We start from the raw sequence: 25,423 nt of genomic DNA, 5'->3' as shown, positions 1-25,423 counted from the left end.
GTGTGTCCAGCTCGTGTGTGCCCTCTGAGACAGCCCCGACAAACACTGGGAAGCTGAGTTGCTCCATCTGTGAGCCTGGATATTTGCAGAGGTGTAAGCAGATGAGCTGTGACAGCCCAAGGAGAATCATGCAGCCTTGATCTCAAACTGGCTTCTGGCTGGGTGATCTGCAACCTGATCCTGTTTGTGTGCTTAGCAGCAGAGCAGGGAAATTTTGGGGAAAACAATTCACCTTCACTTAGAAACTCTTCCCATTTAGAGAGGAGAATCCAAGCATAAACTCTTTGCTGATTTATTGAGGCAAGCAAGTGGACTGGCTGCTCTGTTTAGTGTGGAGTGAACTGATTTGGCATGCACACCAGCAAAACCCTGGTATGACTGAAAGAAAAAAGAAAAATATTCTCACATACTTTTAATTGAAGGAAAGCATTCAGCTCTTGCATTCATCAGTAACTATTTAATGAATAATAAAAATAGTCACTGGGGATTCATTGACAGATGGCAAGTGATTAACTTCTAGCAACTATTGTGAAAATGGATCAAATTCTAATGTCTGAACATACAAGGTCTAATTTTTCTTGGCTTTTTTTTCCAATTGAATTTTAGTATTTGGAAAAGATGACTTCATTTATTTACCTCTATTAATAAACTAAGACAGGAAATGCCAATGTTTTATTCACAGATTTTTACAGGTATTTTGCAATTTTAATTAGTCCGCTGCAAAGGTTTCTTTGTAATTATATTCAGTGTCACACTTCTCTGAGAGAGTCTGAGAACATAAGGAGAACAGAAAATAAAAACCTGTTTGATCCTGAGTTACCTATTAACAACATATTCCCAAGCTGTCTAACTATAGAAGGAGCTGCAAAAAAGGCAAGAGTGGTAACTCTCCATATAATAATAATTCCTGGTTTTGTCTTTAAACTGCAGCCTTGGCAATGACACAGCCCTTTGCATCAGATAAAAAGAAAGCTCCACCTCTCTTCCAAGATCCTTCTCTCACCCTGCATAAAATCTGTAGGAGAGACAGGTTTTGAAGCATCTTCCCATTTTTAGGGAAAGGGGCTAAGGAGCCACGGATATTTCATTATAATGTCACAAGATTTATCAGCAGCACCTGAAACTCCCAAAGAAGATGGCAGGCCCAAGTGGGACAATAAGTTCCAGTACATTTTAAGCTGTATCGGATTTGCCGTTGGCCTGGGGAACGTGTGGCGGTTTCCATACCTGTGCCAGATACACGGAGGCGGTAAGACTGGAACGGGACTTTGCCAAATTGCTGAACTGCAATTCTCAAACTATACTAACCTCTGATGGGCATGGAATGACATAATTTATATCAGTTAACTCCCTTCTTAAAAAACACTGGTTGTCATCAATGTCTTGTATCAGTTAACTCTTTCCATAGAAATGTATTTAATCATAAAATGATACGTTCGGTTAGGAAGACCAGACTGATGGTGACCTGGCTGATGATAGAATAAATCTATGCTGAAGTTTTTATACTGCTACTAAGGTCCCAGTGGAAGCAGGAAACTGAACCTGCAGCTGGCTATCTTAAGGAGATATGAGGAGGCCTGAGGGAACTGGCCTGTAGACAAATGGCCACTGGACTTCCCTTTGGGATGGTGAGTGAGCCATTCCCCACCCGTGCTCTTAGGAGCAACCCATCATCTGGCATTGTCCCTGCACAAAACTAAATTGTGCTTTTGGCTGTCTGTGAGGCTGTTTAAAATGCTCAGCTGATGGAGCAGCAACAGGAGCCTGCCAGGTGTCATGGACAGCTGCCTAAGCCTGTGCCTGGGCACCAGTTCCACAAAGAGTTGCTTTGGAAGCAGACAATTTGGTAAATACAAATGGATCTGAAAAGAGTACTTGGTAACTCACCATTCACAGAAGCTTTTGAAATCTGCCACAGTAAGCTGCCTAAAGAAGAGTGAGCAAATTGTTTCAGCCCGGTATTATTTGTTATCTTTCAATTAACTGGAGAAACCAAAAATTCACACCTGGAGAAAATGCCAAATAACAGAAAATTTTATCCCATCCAAGTTTGTTTTACTGAGGTGTCTGTATTGATGAAATACATCTATTTCAATCAACCAAGGAACCAAGAATGGATGTAGCCTGTAAAGGAAGGTATTTCAGAGAGAAGTAGACACTTAGGGACTGTGGTGAGTAGCTCAATGAATGAGCTATAGCAGGTTGTATCAAGAGAAAGAACCTTGGCAGGTGTAAGCAGAACGCTAGGAATTAGGCAGAGTTATTGCTGCCTATGGTAAGACAGCTTCTGAGTCTCTGACTTTTTCTGGAAGTCCACTTTTTGAAGTCAAATTTAAAAATTAGACAAAATTTTTAAAGACAAAATAGAGAAAAGTCCCAGTAATTATTCAAGGGTTAGAAAACTTCTGTGACACAAACAACTTAAAAATGCAATCTATTTAGGTAAGGAAGTTGAAAATTAAAGAGTATGTTTATCATAGCCTATAAACAAGAAAATGAAAATTATTTAGGTTGGAAGGAACTTTTTAATGCTGAATACGCAACAGCTGAGAGTTACACAAATAGAGATAAGACAAGAAGCAGTAGGTTAGATTCCTCCCAGGACACTAGATGGCTTCTATTATTTATTTAAAAAATGTGACACCCAGTGAAACTCCTGCAGAAAAGTACCATCACTGGGTGGCTAGAAAGCCAGGAGTACATACTGTTTCTCTGTGTTTGTCCATGGAAATTACTGGGAAAAAACCCTGTCAATTAATGTAATGATACTGGCATTTATGAGACATGATGAACATTTTTTGAGAGACATCCCTATAGCAGATATGGCATGAGACCTGCAAGGAAAATACTCTTGTGGAGCAGGACCTGTAGGTCAAATCTTCTACAGCATCTCAGGTGATCTTTCTATCTTGGAAAGCAAGGGGAAAAGCATTCAGGATTAACAAATAACATAATAAAGCAAGCATAATGTGAAGTTTTTATAATGTAGTGAATGATTAACACAAAGTGCTCAGTGGAAAGTTTGAAAATCCCAGGCAGGGCCATAGCAAGATGCAGCTCTTCCACACATTTCATTGCACAGAGCAGCTTCTGGAGCCACCAGCTGCAAGAGGCTGCACAAAATTTGTGCAAAGTTGGGATTAAGATGAAATATTGTTCTACTGGCCATAAAAAGGCTCTCACACTTTCCTATGAAGCACCAATTGTTGCTTCTCCATGGCCAGCTGCGGCCAGTGGTGTTTCAGATCCCAGCCTCACTTCAAAAGGTAGCAATGCTCATCTGCTCCTGAGGTTCGATCTCTCCCCTCCATCCTCCCTTCCAGGCTCCCCTGCACCCTGTCCTCACTGCCCCAAGAGAAGCAAGACTGCAAGGAGGTCACCTGTCTTATGGACTTAGCAGTGCTCAGAAAGTCTGCTTGCTTGTGCCTCCAGCTCCAGAACTCTGCTATTTCCTACAGGAACTTCTAGGGACAAAAAAAAAGACAGGGGGTACAGCAGGTTTAAAGAGAGTAAAAATAGGGAAATGCTGCAGGGGCAAGGGCTGAGTTGCTCCTTTGCTCCCTGAGCAGTAATGCTGCCAGTGAGAGACCAGCTGAAAATAGGCACCAGACTCAGCAATGGCAAGCAGCCACTTTGCATCACCACCAACAGTGGCACAAGAGTGGTGAATTAAGGTCAATGTATGGATGGGCAGCCAGTGTTTGGTCATTACTGGCCCCTTCAACAAAGAGCTCAAAGAGCTCAATAGCCGGATGGGCTCTGTAAAAGAATGCTGTGAGGTTTGTGAATAATTTATCATAGAAAGCTGGCACTGGAGAAGTTGAGTGAGTTATGATGATCACTGAGAAAACAGAGGTCTTGCATTTGCATCTGTGCGTAAGGTAGCTGCATTTTTCTTCTGTTAATTTAAAGCAGTGACATGGTTTGGGTTTGCATTTTTGAAAGCAAACAACTCAGGTGCAAAAGCCCAACAGATTTTCAGGGGTACTGGAGCATAAATCCTGCGTGTGTGCATGTGAAGATGGGTACATGGGAGAGACCAGCAGCACTGTGTTTAACTGGGAGCCCTGAGAGGTGCCATGGCTTTCTGAATGCAGCCATAATCACAAGCAAGGAGAAACCAGGTATGGATATGGCACAGACATGCTTGAAGGCTGGATGGCTTCTGGGGTAGTTTTACAGCTGGTTCAGGTGATATCCCCGTTTCTGCATCTCTTCAAAAACAAGAGATGAAAACAGGTGCTTGTACATTTGTCTCATGTCAGCTGTTCCCGTCAGACCTCTGGCCCTGATTCATTGCACATTAGTGTTACTCAGTAACTTGGATCTAATATAATGTCAGTTCTGCTGACATTTATCACTGCTGCCGTTACTGATTATTTGGGTTTATTGCCTGAGTCAAGTTAGCTATTTACTTTTCATGACTAATGGGTATGAAGGTTGTTTGCCACAGTTGGTAGAGACAAACACAAATGTTCCCAGGCAACTGGGATTGAAAAGAATTCTCTAAATAGCCCAGTACAGAGTTTGTCACTTCAAACTGAGACACTAACAAGTCATACATCTATATGTTTACACAGGGAGCCATCTGAGTATACTTAAAGAAACCAACTCAGTTCTAACTAGAACTGACTTCAATGGCTTACTTTGGATTATAGTTAGTGTGTATATATATATATATATATATATGTCTTATGTATACATGCTTGCTTAACCCATGGGTATTAAATATGTGTATAGTGCCTGAGCCTACAAAATTACTGAAAACTATCTGTGATATAAAATACAGTTTCTTTCTAGGAAAAGAAATACACATAAACACTACTATAGGTAGCAGCAACCACCATCTAAACCCCACGCTGCTACACACTACAGTCATGCTACAAAAGGAGAACTGTTTACTTCTGGGACAACCATTTACAGACTTTCTTAACCTGTGGCCTACTTGACCTTTTGCTCAAATTTGAACTACAACGTGCTGTGAAATGCCTGGTTCACTGTGTCCTCAAAAAGAAAACAATACCTAAGAGGAACAAATTGTATAACTGAAAGATACTGTTAAGAAAAAGAAGAAAAAAAAAAAAAAAAAGCAAAACCCAAAACCAACCCAAACAAACATAGTATGTTGGGAAGAGCAGAACTATTCACTGCCTGACAGAAAAATTGGATTACCGCTAGTAACAAACTTAATTTTCCCGTTTATTGCCATATCCTGCTTAAATCCTTGGTGAAAAGCTGTGACATGTGGAGTCAATCCTTTCATAATTTGTTGTATTTGATTACCCTTTACATCTCAGGTTGGTGCATGCTTGTATTTGAAAGCTGCCTGCTTGCATCCTTCACATTTCACAGGGGAGATCGCCAAGCTTATTTGATGAGTTATCTGTGGGTGTTACCCATCTTCATCAAAATGGCCATTGATTGTCCCTTTGGTTTTCTGGACATGGCCTTGGCTCCCTCACTGTCTCTCAAGAAGATATAGTCATTTACATGGGAAATTCAACCCTGCCAAGTTCCAGTCAGTAAGGTGTGTTGCACCATCATAAGTGTGCTGCACAAACACAATGCTTAGAGTAGCTCATACTTTTCATCTGGATTGAGGCATGTGAGAAGACATAAAAGAGGTCATGGAGTGCTATTTTCTAGAGAGAGGGGTGAGTGTGATTGAGTTGCTTTTTTTCCTCTCTGATGTCTTGACATAATTCCTTGCTGTGTTGACTATACCACACTGCTTAGCCACTGAACTGCCATGAAGAGAATGGGACAGGTCTGAAAATCCCCTTTCAATAGCTAGCATCTTTTTCTCTGAATCTGAACAAGTAGTTCCCACTATTGCATAAAATTGCATAAATTATCTCAGCTATCTTGCCATTAAGTTCTTAGTCTTTTGGAAAAGTGCACCCATCCCCATTCCTCCTATGTACCAACAGAACTGATGAAGTGGATCTCCAAATGCTTGCTGCATTTTATCACATTGAGATGTGCTTTCTGAATTTTTCAGACCCTACAGATGCATTTCCTTCAAAACTACTATTCTGCCACTTTCCAGGTCATTTCAGTCTTTATTATAATTATTTTTGTACTCCCAAATCTCTATCTGAAGGAAAAATATTATTCATGTTCTGGTACTTCAAATGCTGTTGTGTCTTTGAATCACCATTTCAAGTCACTTGCTTTTCTTTGCTAGCTGATTCACAGGCACCGGTAAGACGCAAGACTGAATCATGGATCAGTCCTCCCTGATTTTTGATCAGTTTTTCTCCACCATTTAGGAAGTCTTAGTATCCCAATATCAAGTAAACCTACTGGGTCTTTTTCTCTGCTTCTCACTGAGCCACACTGATTTCTGCAGGTCTTAGTACATATAGATTAGGAGGTTGCACAGCTGACACTTCAAACTGCATTTCCACTAGCCCAGTCTGTTGGTCTCTCTTTCCAAGTGACAAACCCAATTTGCTTGTTTCACTCTGCTTTGCTGGCTGCTGAGAGCCAACTTTAGACTGCGCTCCTCTGGAGCTTCCTGCCTCTCTGTCCCGTGGAGCGCCGGCAGCTCACCCCAGGCTGCCTAGAGGTTCATGCACTTCCCCCCAGACTGTCACGTGCAGGGGACACCACAAAGGTTGTGCCCTTCTGCTGGATATGGTTGGGCAGTCGCTGTCCTGACCTGACTTGCCCATGCACTGAACTCACGGGGTCAGGTGTTAAAAACCCTCTGTGTATCTGAGTGCACCTGCTCCTTCCTTTCCTACTGCTGTGGTGTGGAGCTGTCTCCACTCCAATGGTTCTTCAGCAATCCTGTCACACACTGGTGCACCTGGACACTTGGGACTCTTGTAAAAGACACCAGCTCACCAGTAGTGCAGCAGTTGCAGTTTTTGATGGCCTGATTTGAAAAAGCTTTTGTAGCCTTCTGCGCTCTCTCATGTGCACGGGGATTGCTCCATGGTTTTGTGATATCCTTGTGCAGGATTCCTTCCAAAATAACTTTTGACTCTTGCAAGTTTTGAAGAGTTTTGGGGTATTTTTCCCTCAGCCTTCTTTTAGTACCACGTGTTTCTACTTGCAGGATCAATGCTTTATGAATCTTCAGTGTCTTTCTGACAGAAGGAATGTTGTAAACAAAAATTTTCCTAAGTCACACCCCAGGGATGCAACTAAATCATGCTTTGGCAATACTTTTTATTTTTATGGGCATTTTTCCAGGCTTTTAAAGTATTTAAAAATGCTTCACTACTATAATTTTCCTTTTTCACTTTTTGAGAGGAAAAAAACCCCTAAACTATTTTTTTTTTTTTTTTAGGTAGAATGTACAGATACAAGATAATTTGTTTCTTGTGCTTAATGATTTTTCCTGGTTTAGCTTCCTTTTCCCATGCCCCATGGAAGCCAGATCTACAGAGTTCTGCTGTGCCTGGGCTTAACATCACATGGGTTCTGCTGAGGGTTTGCTGTGCTTATGTTTGAATGCTCTGGTTTGTGGTACCTGCTGTGTATTAAGTTCTTTGCTTCTTGGATTTACTGCTTACTTTCTCCATAGCTAGATTTCTCATGGCATTTTTTAAAATAAGTACTTTTTTTTGCCTTCTTGGACATCCTCCTCTATCTATTAATCAGTGCTAGAGGCTTCCTACTCACTATTCTGTATCTGATAATATTTCTCCATGTTTTTCTATAGGTGGGGGATATTTTTGTGGAAAAGAGTAAGCTTCAAGTACTTCAGCAGACTGTCTGTTCTTTTCCTCTTTTCTATTTGACTAAAAATGTTGTAATGCAAAGGAATGAATAAGTAAAAACTTACTTTTCACTACAAGCCATTTACTTGAATTAGGTTTGAGAAAGAGTAGATTCATAAACTATTTCTTTTGAACCCATTCCTTTGCCATATTTTCATATTTGCAGATAGCAGATTATTTTATATAATTCTCATTTTTTTTCCAAGTGTGACATTATGTTTTGCCATGCTGTAAATATGCCTGAAGATACACACACGCCAGCACAAAGTAAACATGCTTTTATCAGCAGAATGTCTAAACACGCCCTGCTGCCAGTGGTTCAACTAGCAAACAGAGAAGGGGAGAGAGATAACAGTTTGCGCTAATTATTACTCAGTTATTTCCCAGGAGATATGATATGGGAGATAGGCTGGTCCCTTATGGAGTGCTCTGCTAGTGAGGGCCCAGCAGGGATTGCAGCATGGATTGCAGCTGCTGCCCAGAGCTGGTGGATGGCCAGGCAGATGGATGAAGGAGCACTCCATACTGCAGTGCTCTGGTCACTTGCCTCAATAGTCTGCTCTTCTCAGGAGACAGTCCAAGGCATCAGACTGTCAGAAGGGCTGGGCTGGCACCCTCAGATGTGCTGTGGAGAGGAATACTGCAGCAGGCTTGAAACAGACCACAGGACTGAGCACGGCAAGAGGCTACTCGGTTCTTCTTGGAGGGACCTCAAACTGAGGATTTAACATACTGGGTATTAACTGTGAGGTTCGTTTTTTAAATCTGCTTAGCAGTTAAGTGCATTTCAAGAATAGAGATCTTAAGGTGAGACATTTATTTCCAGGTTTGGCAGTTTATGAACAGTTCTTTGCTGAGAAGAGTTTTGTGATTTTTCTTTCTACGTATAACTTGATAGAAGGCTAAACCATCCAACAACACACCTTCTCTGGGTGCTGTATGTGTTTATTGCAGCACATAACAAGAGGTAGCAAAGTTATTGCAATACAACACTAGCTCAAGAGATTAGACTTTATCTGCCCAAGCCTTTCTAAATAGCCAGTGATTGCAGAACCCAGGCGCCATTCCAGGTGGAGACCAGAAATCCTTGTGCATTCCCTCACCTCTCTCTCAGGGCTGAAGACAGAGCATAAAGAAAGTTTCCTGAGCTGGAAGAGCAGAACTGAGCAGACCCAGATATGAGGTCTGAAGGCAAATTAGAAATTATAGAACAAGGCACAAGTTTATTGACAAAGCTGAGGAACAGAGAATCTGTTCACATTTGTAGGAGGATGGGGAGGTGGCTAAGGCAGGATTTCTGTCTTTGTCTCCCTGGAGAAAAGAGGCAATGGCAATAAACTTCAATCTATTCCACCAGTTCAATTTAACTGGACATTTGGGCAGGTGGTACAAACATACTGATGAAACTTCTGGTCTCATGAAAATCAGCATCTGCGCAAAAGGAGGGAGACTCAAATGTGTGTCCCTTCTGGGGGAAGGTGGGGGAAGAGAGGCATTGCACACAGTTTAGCAGGAATCAGCCAGGCTCTTGGTCCCTTCCCACAGGCAACCAACAGGACATGCTGCTTCTGGCCCAAGGGAGATGTTGAGAGGAAAACAGAAAAGATGTAAAGGGGAAGAAATGAAGTTTCATGGCTCACATGTCTCAGAGAACAACTTCAGCCTTGCTTTCAGTTTTTCATTAGCTAGAGCTGAGCTGGTCTGAGCAGAGCTTCATGCAATAAAATAACCTGGCCCCTTGGGGGTACACAACACATAATCCTGCTTTTCCAGTGCAGGATGGAGGAGCACAGGCCTGAGAGCTTTAAGAAATGAAATGAGACAATAAACTGAAGGGAAAACAGATGGAATAGGGGACAGGCAAACCCCTGTGCTTTATGAGAAGGAGGACAAAAGAAGATGCTTAGAAGAAAGGGAAATGGACGAAATAGTGAGGTTACTTATAATGGGCTGTAGCAATGCCTGAGGGAAGTGTCCTGCAGCACTAAGCATCCCAGCCCCTCCTCCTCCATCTTCACTACCAAAATTACCAGCAACAGGTATTACTTGTCCGTGTCCCTAGCAATGATCCCTCTCTCAACACATCCTACAAGGACTTTGTTAGGCTCATAAAGCGGATTAATTATAAACCAATAATTTCAGTGAGATGCAGAAATATCTTGTGGCTTAATCACACTGAAATGTCTTTTCAGGGGCTTTCCTGATACCATACTTCATCGCTCTTCTCTTTGAAGGAATCCCACTGCTACACCTCGAGCTGGCCCTTGGGCAGTGCCTGAGGAAAGGCAGCATTGGAGCCTGGAACACCATCTCTCCTTACCTTGGAGGCGTTGGTACGTCCCTTCAGTCCCAGCTCAAGAAACTGCAGACAGCTCCCACCCAGCACTAACTTCCCACAGACTTGTGTCTGATGTGTTTTAGTATATAAAAAGAAATGAGTGTTAGGGTTAAAAAGGAGTATTTTGTAATGAGGGTAGTGAGATATTTAGGGATGGTTTCCCTAGAAACATTCAAGGCCATGTTGGATGGGGTTCTGAGCAACCTGGTCTAGTTGAAATGTTCCCGTCCATGGCAGGGGGGCATCACTAAATGATCTTTAACATCCCTTCCAACCCAAACTCTTCTGTGATTCTGTAACTGTGTATTGCTCTCACCAGGTGTTCCTCCAGGCACATTTTAGTCTCATTTTAGGAGCCTAAAATGCAAACCTAATAACTTTTGCTGTGGGGAGCATAATGAACATAGGCTCTGCTACTCAACACTGCCCCATTCCAGCCATACCCTGGTGCTCAAAAAGAGCTGCCTGCCCACAGTGCTTCTTGCTCCTCCCTCACAGCCCCTAAAGGACCCAGTCTTCTCTGTCCATGAATAGCTAGACTTGAGGAAGGAGAGAAAGAGAAGAAATCAAGGATCCTGGTACCTCCTAATGAGTCCAAAGCACATGGGAAGGCTCTCCTCCATCAGAGGGTGGGACTTCTAAAGGCATTTTGTCAACACAGCTGGGCATGAGGGACAATCCACATGGCATTGTGCGTCAGACTGGTGTGCAGTCCTGTACTATCAGCTCTTTTCTGTTTATTTAGTAAATGAAAAACACATCTGGTGCCCTGTGTCCACCATTGTTAGGCTGCAAATAGTGATCCAGAATAGCCACCAGGAGGAGGTTAAGGCATTGATTCTCCTGGGTATTTGTGATAACACCCTTGTGCCTGCACAGTAAGGGGAAACTCCTGCATGCTTCAGCCAGCTCTCCTGGATCATGACCTGCTTTAAACAGGTGCCTGAAATGGGCTTGGCGCTGATGGCCCTCCCTGTGGGCCTGTGTGGGAGGAGAAGGGGAGGGTAAGAGGAGTCATCTAAGGGCTGGAGGGCAACAAGAAAGAAAAACCAAGCTGCAGGTGGTGCTTCCAGTTAAACCCATCTCCTACAACCAGGCATGTTCATACACCCTTGCAAAAATGCAAGCAAGCAGAAACTGTGGTGTTGACATTCTTCCCTCATCAAAGGAGTAAAACAGTGCCCAATTTAGGACACCTGTGCATGATCTGGGACAAGAGTGGCCTCATGCAGCTACAGCACACTATAAAACTGTGATCTCTTTTGCTCTCTGCTATTACAGTTGTTCAGTATTGTAGAAAACAATGAACTACATACTAGAGCAAAGATTTCAACCCTAACCTTCTAAGTAGAGAGTCTCAGCTTTCTTGGAGCAGGGCTGGTGAGCTGGGGGATTGTGCGCCAGTGTTTGGCTACTGAGGACACAAATGCCCATTTTCATTGGAAAATCTCAGGATGGGTTTGGGGGGATGGAGAAGAAAATCTTGAAAAACTAGGAAATGAGAGCTTCCAACAGCTAGTGCAGTGATTGACTGATAACTTTTTCCAAAACTTTGCTGAAGTGAGATTTTGTGCTTTCCGTAGGAGTTGGTTCATGGATGGTGTCGGTTCTGGTGAGCTTATACTACAACACTGTTTTAACTTGGGTGATGTGGTATTTCATAAACTCCTTCCAAGAACCTCTTCCTTGGAGTGTTTGTCCTCTAAATGAAAATAGAACAGGTAAGTACACCTCCATAAGCACTGCTAGCAAAACATCAGACTCTGGGCTAATCAAGAAACCACACTTTATTTTGCCCTGAAGTCCTGGTTTGATTTCTTGTTAAAAAGGTAAAAGAGTCATGCTGGCTTGCTCAAATTAATCATCCCCACAGGAACAACAATAGCCAGAAAGTCCATGAGTCCTTTTGCTTGACTTTAAAATGGGAAACAAAATAAAGAACAAGTCCTGTTATCCATTACAAAACCTTTACTAAGACTAAAGAGAGACAGTGTACACAAGCAGAATAAGGAAGAATGCTCTCCAGTTCTTAAAACTATTTTTCAGCTTCTGTTTTTTCTCAGAGCATGAGAGAGAACATGTCCCAGGGCACAGCAAGAAATACCACCTGAGTAAAAGGCTAAGAAAAAAGACAAAACATAGTTGAATTAAACTTTCTTTTGGAGGCCTTAGGGACTGTTCTGGAGTAGGAAGACAAATAGACATCACAGGTTGTGGTATACACCACATTGCCAGTTCCCTTTTCTTCTGGCTGGGGAATGCCCACTCCCCTGCCTGAAGTTCCTGTTCACAGAAGTCCTGGAAACTCAAACCAAAGAGGTCAATGCCTGGGTCTTTCCCCACCACAGGGCCATGATATCGCCAGGGGAGCCTGGACTTAGATGTATTCTCAGGTGCCTGAAGTTTGTTATGGCTCCACCAACCTGTAGCTGTACAGCTAAAAAATGTCGTAATTTTCATTACAATTAGTTTAGATTTTACCTTGCACTGAGTACAAGACTGCTTTTCAACAGGAAGTTATCCCCTGGATAAAAAGCTGGCGGTGTTCTGGTAAAGGTCTCTCCTAAGTCTCATAGTCTCAGCCTGCTGTGAGAGTTTGTCTTGCTGCACATTACAGAAAGTGCAGAAAGTCCATCTCTGTATTAGATTTTGCAGCCCACAATTTATTCTAACACTTTCCACTCTTCTTTTCAGGGTTTAATGAAGAATGTTATGAAAGCACTGCAGTAAATTATTTTTGGTACAGGAAAACCTTGAACATAACACCTGATATTGCTGAGAGTGGCACGTTCCAGTGGTGGCTCATTTTGTGCTTAGCAGCTTGCTGGGCACTTGTCTATCTCTGCACCATCCGAGGAATTGAAACCACAGGGAAGGTATGGAAAGGTAGAGAACTGATCATCCTGCAGTCTGAAATCTTGCCCTCCAAACACTGAGTTTTTACCACAAGGGAAACCACATTTACCACACTGGCACCATTCAGTATGCTCCCTGTCCAACAAATTGAGAACAGCAGTATAAGTGGTTTAAAATGATGCTTCTCTCTTTTTCCATTGCAAACACTTCTGCCTTACCAGCCTTCCTTCACACAGTTTTAAGAGCCATTTTGTTACAAATATATTCTGCAAAAGTACACCCTGTTTATTTGAAAGATGGCCGTATTCATCTGTAGCTGTCTGATCTAATATTATTATTATTGTATGTTGCAATAATTTAAATAGGATTGACTGAATTTACTGCCAGTAACTCTCTGTCTTCTGACCTCCTTACTTTAGGCAATTTATGTCACAGCAATATTTCCATATCTGGTCCTGACTATATTCCTTATTCAAGGACTCACTCTACCAGGAGCCACTGAAGGTCTGATTTACCTCTTCACCCCTAATGTAAGTATCAGTATTAATTTTCCTTTTACTCCTGCTCAGATTTCATACCATTTTCCAACAACTCCTGGTTTAGATGTCTATCCAAGAGCTCAGCTAAGCTCGTTTTTCTGAGATGAAGTGACAATTATTTTAATATATTTTTACAAGAAGCAGCAAAGAATTTAACAGTTCAGTAGTAAGCCTGTAAGAAAATACTGGAAAATTAAGTTTAAGAATGTTATGGGTGCCTCAGTCTTTAATGTGTAAGTGAAACTGATGTACTTCACAAGTACAGGAGAAAGATGGGATTTCCCTGCCACTGCTACAGAATTTACACAGCTTTAATCTTTTAAGAATTCACACAGAGAACAACTGAGGATTTACACTGGAAAGTGATTTTTTTGAAGGTTCAAAGTAATTTTCCCCTGTTTCTTCATAGCATTTCTCCCCTCCCCCTTATCTCTTCCTAAAAGACAGAACTGCTGGAGAACAGCCCCTCTCCCATTTTTCTTAACTTCTCATATGGACAGGAGTTTCAGATCCCTCCACATGCTGGCCATTTCAGAAGCACCTTTCCTACACTGTCCTTGGCAGCATTCCCAAATGCAAACACAAACTGTCCCACTAAGTGGCTGCTATCCACTAAAGGCTCCTCACAACTCTGCCTTCATGGCTAAAAAGCTCCATGAAGTGGTGGGTGTAGAGGAGGAAAAGCAGTAGTCACTGACACATTCTCGAGCATCTGCTGCCTCCATAGCCACAGCCATGCCTCAAACACAGGAGCACTGGATTTTTCCTTTCCTTTCCTACAACAAGAACACAGATATTAAAGAAAACATAAATCAAGAAGCTCAGAGGTACTTTACATGCCAGGCTGGAAAGGAACAAGAGCAAGAGAAAACTCAGATGAGACACTGTTCTATCCCTCTTTCTACAAGCCCAGTGGCACAGACACCCATCTAAATGCTCTCAGAGCTCAAGGACAAGCTTGGTTTTTACAGAAGATCAGGATATTCACCTACATTTTTGAAGGGCCAGACAGGACTGTAAGAGCTTGGCGCAATGTCTTAGGGAAGAAAGCAGCTTTGACAAGACAAACAAAACACGCCTCAGCCTGTCATCAGTTGGTCTTAGCGAGGCTGTCAGGTTTCTCTGGAACAGCTCAGGCATTTTTGGAATTTAGTTGGCAATGATCCTTAACTGAATGCAGGAAACTAGATTTGTGTGTACTCACAAAGCCTGGAGGTATTGCAGCGCTGAGGAGGAGCAGATCATCGTAAAAGAGCCGGATGGATTTGTACACTGGCAACAGAAGTCAGAATGAAAATCCACCTGCAGAGAGCCTGCAGCTGATGGTTAGCTGGTTTGAGGAAGCAGATCCCAGGGACATCCTTGAAAAGTTATCTGAAGATGGTTTTAGTGATGTTCTTATCTACAAATGTGGAAAAGCTGATGTAACAGTCTGGTAAGTGATACCTGCTATCGGTGTTGCTATTGCACAGAAAATCAGATGGCTTTGTTAAACTAACCTACCAATTGCTACACAGGGTTGTGGCACTTCAAAGACTTCAAAAGCACAGTAAGCACACAGCTTCAACACTGCCCTTTTTTCTTCATCCCTTACTCCACAACTGCAGTACCAGTACTGCCTTTGCTGTTAGGCTATTCCCACCCTCCCCATGAGCAGACACTGGCTTTCCTTTTACACTTCTCCACAGGGGATGTGCCAGAGTGAGATGTACAGGAGGGCTGTTAGGCAGAGATTTACTTGGCCTACCCAGAGCCCATCAGTTTACAAAACTGTAAAGCATTTTTCTCAAATGTGTACTTCTTTTCCTGTCTTGTTGCAAAATAAAGTAAGAATTAAATCACCTACTGTCTGTTTCAGCTTCCTTTTAAAATACATAAAATTAACCTTCTTGACATTCTTCCCTGACTGGAGGCAATATTTTCCACCTTCTTTACAACTCTGCAGTGAAGCAGAAATTGTAGTTTCTCTGTAACAGCTGCTACATCCATTATCTCATAACTGTGACACCTCGTTGTTGTTTGTGAAAGTCTGTGAAAGTAACACCTAGCACAAAAAGTCCCATCTTACACAGTTTCAACATCATAACCACCTAACTGAATTTGTTTTTCTAACCCACAATTTTTTAAAGTTTATTCACTTTCCAAGTTTGTATTTTAGCTTGTTAATACATACCACAAACAACAAAAGCATGCATGTGGATTTTAATTATGAGAGGCTTGTTTTTATTTTCATGCAAAAATACATAATCAGCTTTTGCCATCTGACAGACTTTCCACCTTAAATTTCAGAATAAATAATGAATACTTTTCATTGACTTTCAGACATGGAGAAGTCTGATGATTCACTCACCTTCTCAAAATTCTTGGTTATGTGGAAAATGAAGCTGCCAAGAAAACAAAAAAGTATCCTGAAGTGACATCTGAGGGGAAAGCAGAAGTTGTGCAACGATGAAGCCACACAGGAGCTGGAACAGACTTTTGGATAGGTTTTTAGAAAATAGATAACCAGAGGCAGCAGAAACAAAGAAACAAGATTCCATCCTGCATCAGCAAGAGTCTGCATGGTTCAGCTTCTGGGTACACCTGTGTAACCTAAGGAATACAAACGTCTCCTTCTCCAGTCTCTTTCACATTTGAAAGAACTTCAGAGATTGTAAATATTTGGAGGTTCTCTAGCAATGAACAATTCCAAGAATTCCAAGAACTTGGTTGGGCAATTGTTGCCTGTGCCCAGAACTCAGCAGCTATTTAACAAAAAAGGGCAGCACAGGCCCCCATCCTCTATTCACAAATCCATTAGCTGTTTTTACAGCAAAATTACACATCCCAGGGACCCCAGTAATTTTTAATTCTGTTTCTGTCTGTGCTTCATATATTCAAGAATCCAAACATCTTACCACTCCTGAGGGAGCAATTTTATTTCCTTTCTTCCTTACTCCCTTGTTCATTCATTAACACTGATTGTATATCTTCATCAACATGTTTCTGGAATCAGCACATTTTTTCTTCTGAACACATGCTTATAAAACCAGCATGCCATATAAATATAAAATAACACTTTCAACAATTTGCTGAAGACCAGATAATGACATTGTCGTGGCATGCTTGCCTACCCATTATCTTTTTTGAGTTTGGGGGCTGATTAGTATCTTTTGGAGTCAATAAATGCACTGCACCTAGTACCAGTCTAAACTATCTCCAGACTCATTTGCCAAAGATCCCAGTGAGAAAGCCAGACTTTTAGGAGTCGCATCTGTCAGCATCAAGTGACTTGGCAGCACTTAATCAAAGCACGAAGGCCACAGAGCCATGTGAGTGCCAAGTTTCTGCACTGCAACAGCACCTGCACAAGGTGCTGCCACTGAGCACTCTGGCCTTTGAGGGCTTGACTATGATCTTTTAAAATAAACCTCTAGAAGGGTTTGCCTTTGCTGAATCACTTCAGCCAGCAATGGTTCCGTCAATCTGCCTGCTATGTTGTGGTGTACAAGAGGTGACACCAGTTCTGCTGTGGTCAAAGCACTGGCCTCCCTGTGGAGAGAGCACCTGCAGTAATGGCATTGCCTGAATCCATCCACAGTGAGGTGGACCCATTGCTATTGCTCTTCAAGTTCAGGCCAGCTTCAGAGAAACCCAAAATGCTATCAAGGGTCTTTTCGCATACTTACTCCTACATATGTTCCCAGTCATGGACTTGGATCACTAGCACAGGCACACAGACACAAAACACACAAGTTGTCCTGCATGACTGGGATGCAGATTTGACTCAGACTGTTGCAAAACAAAGTGAAATAGTCTACAGCATTACTTTTGAACTATCTGGCTTTTAAAACATTCCCAGTAAAACATTCTTCTATTCCCTATCCTTGATAATGGATCAGAGAGCAATTCACATGGTAGGGTATAAAATACCACTTTGTAGTTTCTGCAGGAAAGTAAAATTCATTGATCACACTTACATTCTGTGCATTACTCATATTTTATCTCTTTCTTTTATATAGATTTCAATGTCAAGATTCCTTAGTGCAGCTATTTAAAACTGCTCAATGTTCTCTGTAATCCACCAATCATTGCTTTTTAATTTACTTTCCTGTATCATACTGCCCTTACAACAAAATTCAAATTTAATTGTCAGTTTCTCCTTTTTTCTTGTATTACCTATGCTGACCTTCTATCTTCATTGCTGTTTTCATAGCACTTTGAATAGCAGATGCTGCTCTTAATAACTGTTCTCTTCTTGCCTTCTTGTGCTTTTAGTCACTGCTAGGAAATTATTTTTCAGGCAAATATGGACACCTACAGAATCACTTTCTGTCTTAAAACAGCGAAGGTTTAGTATTTGTTTATACACTTTTAGGAAGACAATATTCTTTAACTGCAGGTTAAGTACATGAATTTAAAAAAAAAAACAAAGTAATTGAGGAAAACGTATTTTCCCTATTGTGTTCCTAGTGTCTATCACTTAAAACCACATTTTTATCATCAGATGAAGTGTACAATAAAGAAGATTCTATAATTGTTGCACATATTTAAATAGCCTCCATGATACTCTTAAAAACACCTGCTTTACTGACCTGTTTAGTACCTATTCCCATTTTCATAGTATTTAGATGGCAACTCAGCTCAAAATTTCAGAAATGAAGTAACAGATGAGCTACAAGAATTGCAAGAGAAAAATAAATTTTAATTTTAGCCTAATACATGCATTTCTTCCAATTATTTCAGCTGAACACTTTGAAAAATCCCCGGGTATGGCTTGATGCAGCTACACAGATTTTCTTCTCTCTCTCTTTGGCTTTTGGCGGGCTTATTGCATTCGCAAGCTACAATCCAACAAAGTGAGTAGAACTACAACCTTTATTAGCTGGCTGAATTCTTGCTGCATTTTGTGCAATTTCTTTAAATTTTCAAAAGGTTTTCCTTGATTTTTCTAAAGGGTCTTTAGAAAAGTATCTGTCTTTCTAAAAGGCCCATTGCATTTTCTAACAGAAGGGGGAAGGGGAGGGAGGGAGAGAAGAAATTTTGGTTTTAAATGTTTGCACAAATACCTGCATTACAGATAAGAAAACCTGCCTTTTTTAATCACTTGTTTGAATGCTATCTCTAGAAACGACTGTGAAAAGGATGCTGTGACAGTAGCAGTTGTGAACAGCATGACATCCCTCTATGCTTCCATCCCAGTCTTTTCTGTTTTGGGGTTTAAAGCAACCACAGCCTACTGGGACTGCTTGGACAGGTAAGAGAGCTGTGTTCCCAAAGTCATACTGTGGTTTCAGTGCCTAAACAGATAATGTGATAATGTGCTATTTGAAAGCCATGTATTTAGAGAATTTATTTTCATTAGAAAAGAAGAGCACCTGTATGGAGAAGTTTAATGTAAAAAATATAAAGCACTATGGGACTGAGTTAAGGATGATAATATTTGTAAGAATAAAGACAAACAGCAGAACAACCCATTTCAAGTGGTGCATCAAGGTTTGCACCTTACTCTCAGGATAGCATTAGAAGTAGTAAAAATCTCCTTTCTCTATTTCACTAGAAATTTATTTCACTAACTTATTAATCACAAGTAGTAGAAATGGTCTGGACACCTGATAAAACAAAAATGTTTTAGAGACTGAATCTGCATAAAGTACTTGAGAGTTTCTGTTTTAGACAACATTAAATAGTCTGAGCATTTTCTACTATTTTATATATAAGCTATCAATGAATATTTTCCTTTATATTGTAAACAGCAGCACAGAAAATAAACACAACTTTGGAGCAGCATCTGAATACACAGTATAACATTTCCAGCCACATCAACTGCAAACTTTTAAACTAAAGTTTAAATATGTTGGCTTCTCTGGCAGGAACATTATCAATATCATCAATGAATTTGATCTTCCAGAAGAAAGCATCATGAGACAGAACTATACATCCTGGATTAGTTTTTTGAATTCATCATATCCAGAAAAAATTGCTGGACTCAAACTGAAAAGCTGTGATCTTCAAGAATTTCTTGATCAGGTACCATAACTGCTTACAACAGGTAATCCTTAAAGTTATGTAGAACGATTGGTATCTTCCTTTTTCTTGTAAGTACATGTACTCTGTTCTAACTGCAATGACATATTACACATAATCATGTAGAAAATCAATCATTCAACATTTGAAATAACAATACTGCTGTAGGATAGTCTGAATGCATAGCTGGCTGTTAAGGCAGACAAAACTACACATTATTACCACAAACCTGATCTTCCAGTGCGCTCCCAGCAGAAATCTGCCATGGACACTAGATTCAATCCTAGCTTGGTTTACAGAAATAAGCATAACAGGAGAACACATCTAGATGAAAGATTATAGAAAAAGAATGCTGAAGGAGAATTCCTAAATCTGTATCTAGGAAAGTATCAAAAAATCCATTACAATGTACACTGTTCACCACCAAAGTACATCATGAGCCTCTCCTTATTTTCCAACCTTCCTATAACATTTCCCCTACCACTAAAAACAGATGTTTCTTCTCTGTTTTCTTGTCCTACCTCATTGCACTTGCTCCAGGGATCCTGTTTGGCACAGTCAGTGTGTGCTAATGCATGACAGGCCTAACATACAGTAATGGTAAAGTAGGCTATTTTATTCACATGATGGAGAAGGACAAGGACAACATTCCAGCCCTGGTACAAGTCAGTTTCTTTTGTCTCACTTCTTCTGATGGCACCCATTTCTGACTTACAGTTTGAAATATTTTACTTCCAAATTATAGCAACATTAGCATTTTTCAATGCTTAGATTTGAATATCCTTGTCCTGGAGAGACAAAATCAAAAGAAATTTGGTTGAAATTGGCTTTTTCCCTATTAGTCTTTTCTACCTTGGCCACTATAGGGGGTTTTGTGACCAATGATTCACGAATTCTCTTGGTGTAAAGAGTGATAATCATATCCTTATTTACACCTCTTTTTTTCCAGAAGCAACTACATCATAGATTTTTAAAAAGCACATTTAAGATGATATTAGCAAAACAATTTCTGTTACAATTATAACTCTCCAGTCTGTTTTCATCTGAACCCATCTCTCTGTACAGGCTAAAATTCTGCTCTATGATTGTATAGATATCTCTAGAACATTTAAAATTAAACCCCTCACTGCCCATTTTCTCAGCTGCTGGCTGCCACAGAGGCCACAGGGTGACCAGCAACCTTGACTCCAGAAAAGGACAGCAGTGAGTTATAATTACTTGATGCATGAGAAATGACATTGTAATGTGTGTTTTTATCTGTTTGTGAATGCTGCAGAGCGTCTCGGGAACTGGTTTGGCTTTCATCGTTTTCACTCAAGCTATCATCCTCATGCCAGGCTCCCAAGCCTGGGCCATCCTGTTTTTCATCATGTTGCTCAGCTTGGGCCTTTCTTCGATGTTTGGAAACATTGAGGGTGTCTTCACTCCTCTTCTAGAGCTTCAAATTATACCTAAATCAGCACCAAAAGAGCTATTATCTGGTAAGGTATTTGCTTTGTTCAAAGAAGGTGACTTCCTTATAGATGCAAAAACTATTAACTGCTTAATTAATATGACAGAGAAATTAATAATTTTTAGTATAAATTTAGCTAAATATCACAGTGTAAGTAAGGGCAGTGGATTGTGTTTGCAGAAGATAAGCAGAGAGATGAGGTAGCAGTTATGGCAAAAGCTGTCAGGTGACAATATTATATTGCCTTGGCCAGTTTTTTTTCTTAGTTTGCAAGTTAAGCTGTTCCAGCCTGAGAAAGCTTGTTGAATTGCTATTCCTGGAGTCTAGTCCACTCTGAGCTGTTGCAGTCATCAGGAAGAGCCTTGCCTTCCCTTAAGCCTTTGGCACTGATACAAATCACTTTAAAGCGACCAGTGACATCAGCTGGCCTGCCATAACCACCTGCACTTGAACTTACCATTGTAAGAGAGGTCATTCACACCTATTTCACCAAGATTTATGCTGCTACAGATTCACATTTACTGTGAACACGTCAGAGTAGAAAATTACCACTTGAAAAATGAGGAATGAAGGTGTCTGATTCTGTTCTGGCACAAAACTGGAATCTTTTCAACCAGCCATGGTTATTGAACAAAACCTGCTCCTTAAGAACCAGACTCAATGAGAGTCTGAGAGATCCTACTATGAAATTGGTCCAGAAAAATCTATGGCAGTTGCAACTAATGGATTAATATTTCTGCAATGTGCCCTTTTAAATTCTTATGGGAAATATTGCTGTCATGCCTTTTGTTGAGTCTTCCTGTGGCATCTAAATTGTATCCCAAATTTTACAATTTTTCATGTAAAAAAAAATTTATTCCCAACTTGATGAATTAACAATATTATTTTTAAATTGATTTTCCAACTGTGAACTTTAAAAAAATTTTTTAAAAGTCTGGAGCCAACATTTTACAGAATCGAACCAAAGGCCATCTCAGAGTTAGAAGCAATCAGCAACACATTAGAAAGACATACAGACTGATTTGTAGCCCTTGTCTGTGTCCAGCAATACCTTTATTCCTTCCTTTCCTTCCCACTTTTTCTCTCAATTACCTCAAATCTAAATCTTGGCTAAAGGGGAACAGGCTGTACAGAAGCGTGCTGAAACCAAATTATACATGCTAGAACATAAGGGACACACACATTTGTAGCTCTGGGCTCTTTGAGAAAATGGGGACAGAAATCCAGGGAATCCTTACACTTCCAAGGTACCACCTGCCTGTGGTTTAAACCTATGGCTGCATGGAAATGAGGCACTTGAAACTCACTACAGCAGTCAAAAATTACCACTGAGTCACAGCACAGCCCAGGCTGTCTGATGGAAAAAGTATGAACAACTGAAGGACGCTCTGAATCACATGAATGCATTCATCCTGCAACAGTAGTGCTCTTGGCCAACACACTGGGGGAAATTGAGTTTGGAAAGTGGCATTAGCTCCCTAAGGAGAAAACAGCTTGTTGTAACTCCACAGAGAAGAAGAGAATAAAAATTATTAGAACAAGAACAAAGCAATTTAGAACAAAAATAAACCTACCAAGTTCAGTACTCCAGTAACAAAGGTATCTTTTTTTCTTCAGGTGTAATATGTCTAATTAGCTTCCTCATTGCTCTGTGTTTTACACTGGGTTCAGGAAGTTACTGGATTGACATTTTTGACAGATATGCAGGTTCAGTGCCTCTTCTAGTCATCGCTTTCTTCGAAGTGATTGGAGTTGTGTACATCTATAAAATTAAAAGGTATGTTGGAAACAGATGGATTTTTTTTCTTCTAAGACATAAATGTAGCTCAGGTTGCAGTAACTTTGACCCTGACCTGATTTGACTTGGTGCTCATAACTGAGACATCTTCCTAGCATGTTGTTTGTTCCCTTGGCAATTTAGTCTTTTTATTTTAAATATCTGAATAGTTTACAGAACTTCTGCAATATTATCATATTTATTTAAGCTTAGAAACCTTACACTAGGTGCTCAGGTAATTAAACTGAAAATGTAAATTGGTCATTCATCTCTGGTATGGCTCAATAATGACCTACTTGAATGATATTATTATTTATTCAAGCAAGCAGTGCATTATTAAAGAATGGTGTGGAATAGAAAAGATTTACAGTGCTGTGCTCTGTGTTTCCAACTTACAGGAAGCTATAAAACAGGGAAACTGTTACCACTCTAGCTCTGACATCATCATAAACATGCCCTCTTTTACAAGGTTCAGTGAAGATGTGGAATGGATGACTGGTCGAAAACTCAATCTCTTCTGGCAGATCACATGGAGGTTTATTAGCCCTCTGCTCCTGCTAATTGTCTTCATGGCCTTTGTTATTCTTCAGATGCAGAAGCCGCCAAGCTACACAGCCTGGAACCCTAAATATGTATGTGCTCAAATACTTTTAGAACTTCTAATAAAAGGAAGAATCATCTATTTTCCTCCCTTACCAGATCCTTTAATATAATTTTTATCTACTGCTTACCCATTGAAAATAGTTTGAAGTGATAGAGTGCTCAGAATGAGGAGGCTCCAGTTTGCAAAGAGGTTACACATACTAAAACGTGTCTCCTCTTGAGGTGTTCTGGCTCATCCCGTGCTCCCTATCTCTTAGGGATGTGTGTAATGCTGAGAAGTGTTCAAGTGAAATGTCACAGACATTCCATACCCACAGGGGGTTCAGAGGTAGAACAAATGCCTGAACAGAGCTTCAGAGCTCCATAAGAGAAGTCAGGGATGAAGGCATTTCTCAGTGAGAGCTACCAATATCACTGGGGCCCTGGTGGATATATGAATGTGTACTTTAGACAGGCAGACAGTGAGGCAGTGGTCTGAGTACAGTGTTGGTTAATTCAGCAACAAAGACATGTCCATGCTGAGAACACTTCATCTGGATGTCACTGTCTCACATCAATTGCAGTTTCTTTGACCCCTCTCAAATACACCCTTGTGTGGGGGTTTGAAGGTTGATTCTGTTCCTAAACTATATGAGGATTACACAGCAGCAGTGTCTCCCCCAAATGCCATCAAGTATCTATCATCCCAAATAAAACTCATAGTCACAGACTTGCAAAAATTGCTCTATCATCATTCCCTCAAAGTCTCTGATACGCAACTTCCCTATCTGACAAAGAACTTACTCAGTAATTGTTGAAAGCAGTTAAGCCTTGAGTACAACAAGAATGAATTTAGTTTAACCAAGACAGGGTGAAGATTTGATAACAGTTGGGGTAATCCCCATATCCCTAGGAACGTGTCACAATTCCAGCTATGCATCTTTGAAAGTGTAAAACATTTACAGCTGTCTCTAGACCCACAAGAAGGGTTTGCAGAGAACACAGTCACTGACTGCTGCTGTAGACAGAGAAAAACTTAGTTAAACAGCATAAGAAAATAAAAACAGAAATCATAGCAAAATCTAAGTGTACCTATGAATTATTTCTTTTGCTTGCTTTTTTATCTCAACAGGAAGGCTTCCCCATGAAAGAGGAGAAAGTTTATCCACCTTGGGTACAGGCCATCTGTGTGCTGCTGGCTGCCCTGCCTTGCGTGTGCATACCTCTGGTAGCGCTCTTCCACCTGGTCAAACAAAAGCGCAGGAGCAAGGAGCCAAGCTTTGTACTACCAGAAGTCTCCTCTTGTCAGGGGGCTAACAGCAACTTTTCTCATCCAAAAGAATAAAAATGCATTGTACCTGCATGTAAGCAAAAATAAGACAGCCTTTGTTAGACATTATTAGCTGTCATTTAGTATCATTCAACCAACCTGGTATACACAGTTCATAAGCTTACAGCAATCTGTAAACAATGCTGTTGTGTTTCCTTTAATTTCAACCAATTTCACAGCTTCATGTATCTCTCCAGCCAGAATTTGAACTTGGAAAGCCTGTTAGGTATTGTTCCTGGCTTCTGTCTTTCTTCACTTTTAAAACATGGGTCTGTTCCCAAGGATCAGCAACATAAATTGGAACACAAGCATCTACAGTTTCATTCACTGCCCTGCCCCCCTGCTCCAGGAGATGCAGAATGGGAGCCCTCGAAGAATAAGGACTGCTCTTTACCACTACACTCTAATTTTTGTAAATCCCTATACACACAAACAGCAGTCATTTTATTATTTAATATTCCCAAGCATTGCAAGGAGCAAAGATAAAGCATCAGCAGATAAAAAGAATGTTAAGTAAATCTGAGCAATTAATTCTGCACAAATATCCTAGCAGATTCCAAAATTTATTGTAGTGGAAAATACTGTTAAAAAAAAGTCCCCATTTTTCCCCCCTTTATTTCTCATACTAAACACAACAGCTGAATAGCATAACAAAAATGCAGATGTATAGCAGCCTTTCAGTGAACTGCAATCTTACAGGACATGACAATGAAATGAATGTTTACTGAAAAACAGGATTTCCTGTACTTGGCTGCAGATCCTGGCCACTCAGTAGAGCTGGCAGATGAGGATTCCTCTTGTCACAATAC

General features: G+C 40.7%; 1 protein-coding gene across 1 annotated transcript; it reads left to right on the top strand.

Moving 5' to 3' along the window:
* Window positions 1-1,092: 1,092 nt before the first annotated feature.
* On the top strand, window positions 1,093-24,629 carry LOC311162523 (sodium-dependent neutral amino acid transporter B(0)AT3-like; the record flags this gene model as incomplete). Its single annotated transcript, XM_084220914.1, has 12 exons — window positions 1,093-1,249; window positions 9,926-10,066; window positions 11,655-11,792; window positions 12,766-12,947; window positions 13,347-13,457; window positions 18,192-18,304; window positions 18,574-18,702; window positions 19,319-19,475; window positions 20,749-20,953; window positions 22,543-22,702; window positions 23,172-23,334; window positions 24,417-24,629. 12 exons carry the CDS (start codon window positions 1,093-1,095, stop codon window positions 24,627-24,629), a joined length of 1,869 nt encoding a protein of 622 aa, XP_084077040.1.
* Window positions 24,630-25,423: the final 794 nt, after the last annotated feature.

The sequence above is a fragment of the Fringilla coelebs genome (assembly GCF_963513975.1).
Source record: "Fringilla coelebs genome assembly, chromosome: 1".
Classification (NCBI taxonomy): domain Eukaryota; kingdom Metazoa; phylum Chordata; class Aves; order Passeriformes; family Fringillidae; genus Fringilla; species Fringilla coelebs.
The sequence above is the reverse complement of the archived record's forward strand: the minus strand, read 5'-3'. Positions and strand labels throughout refer to the sequence as shown.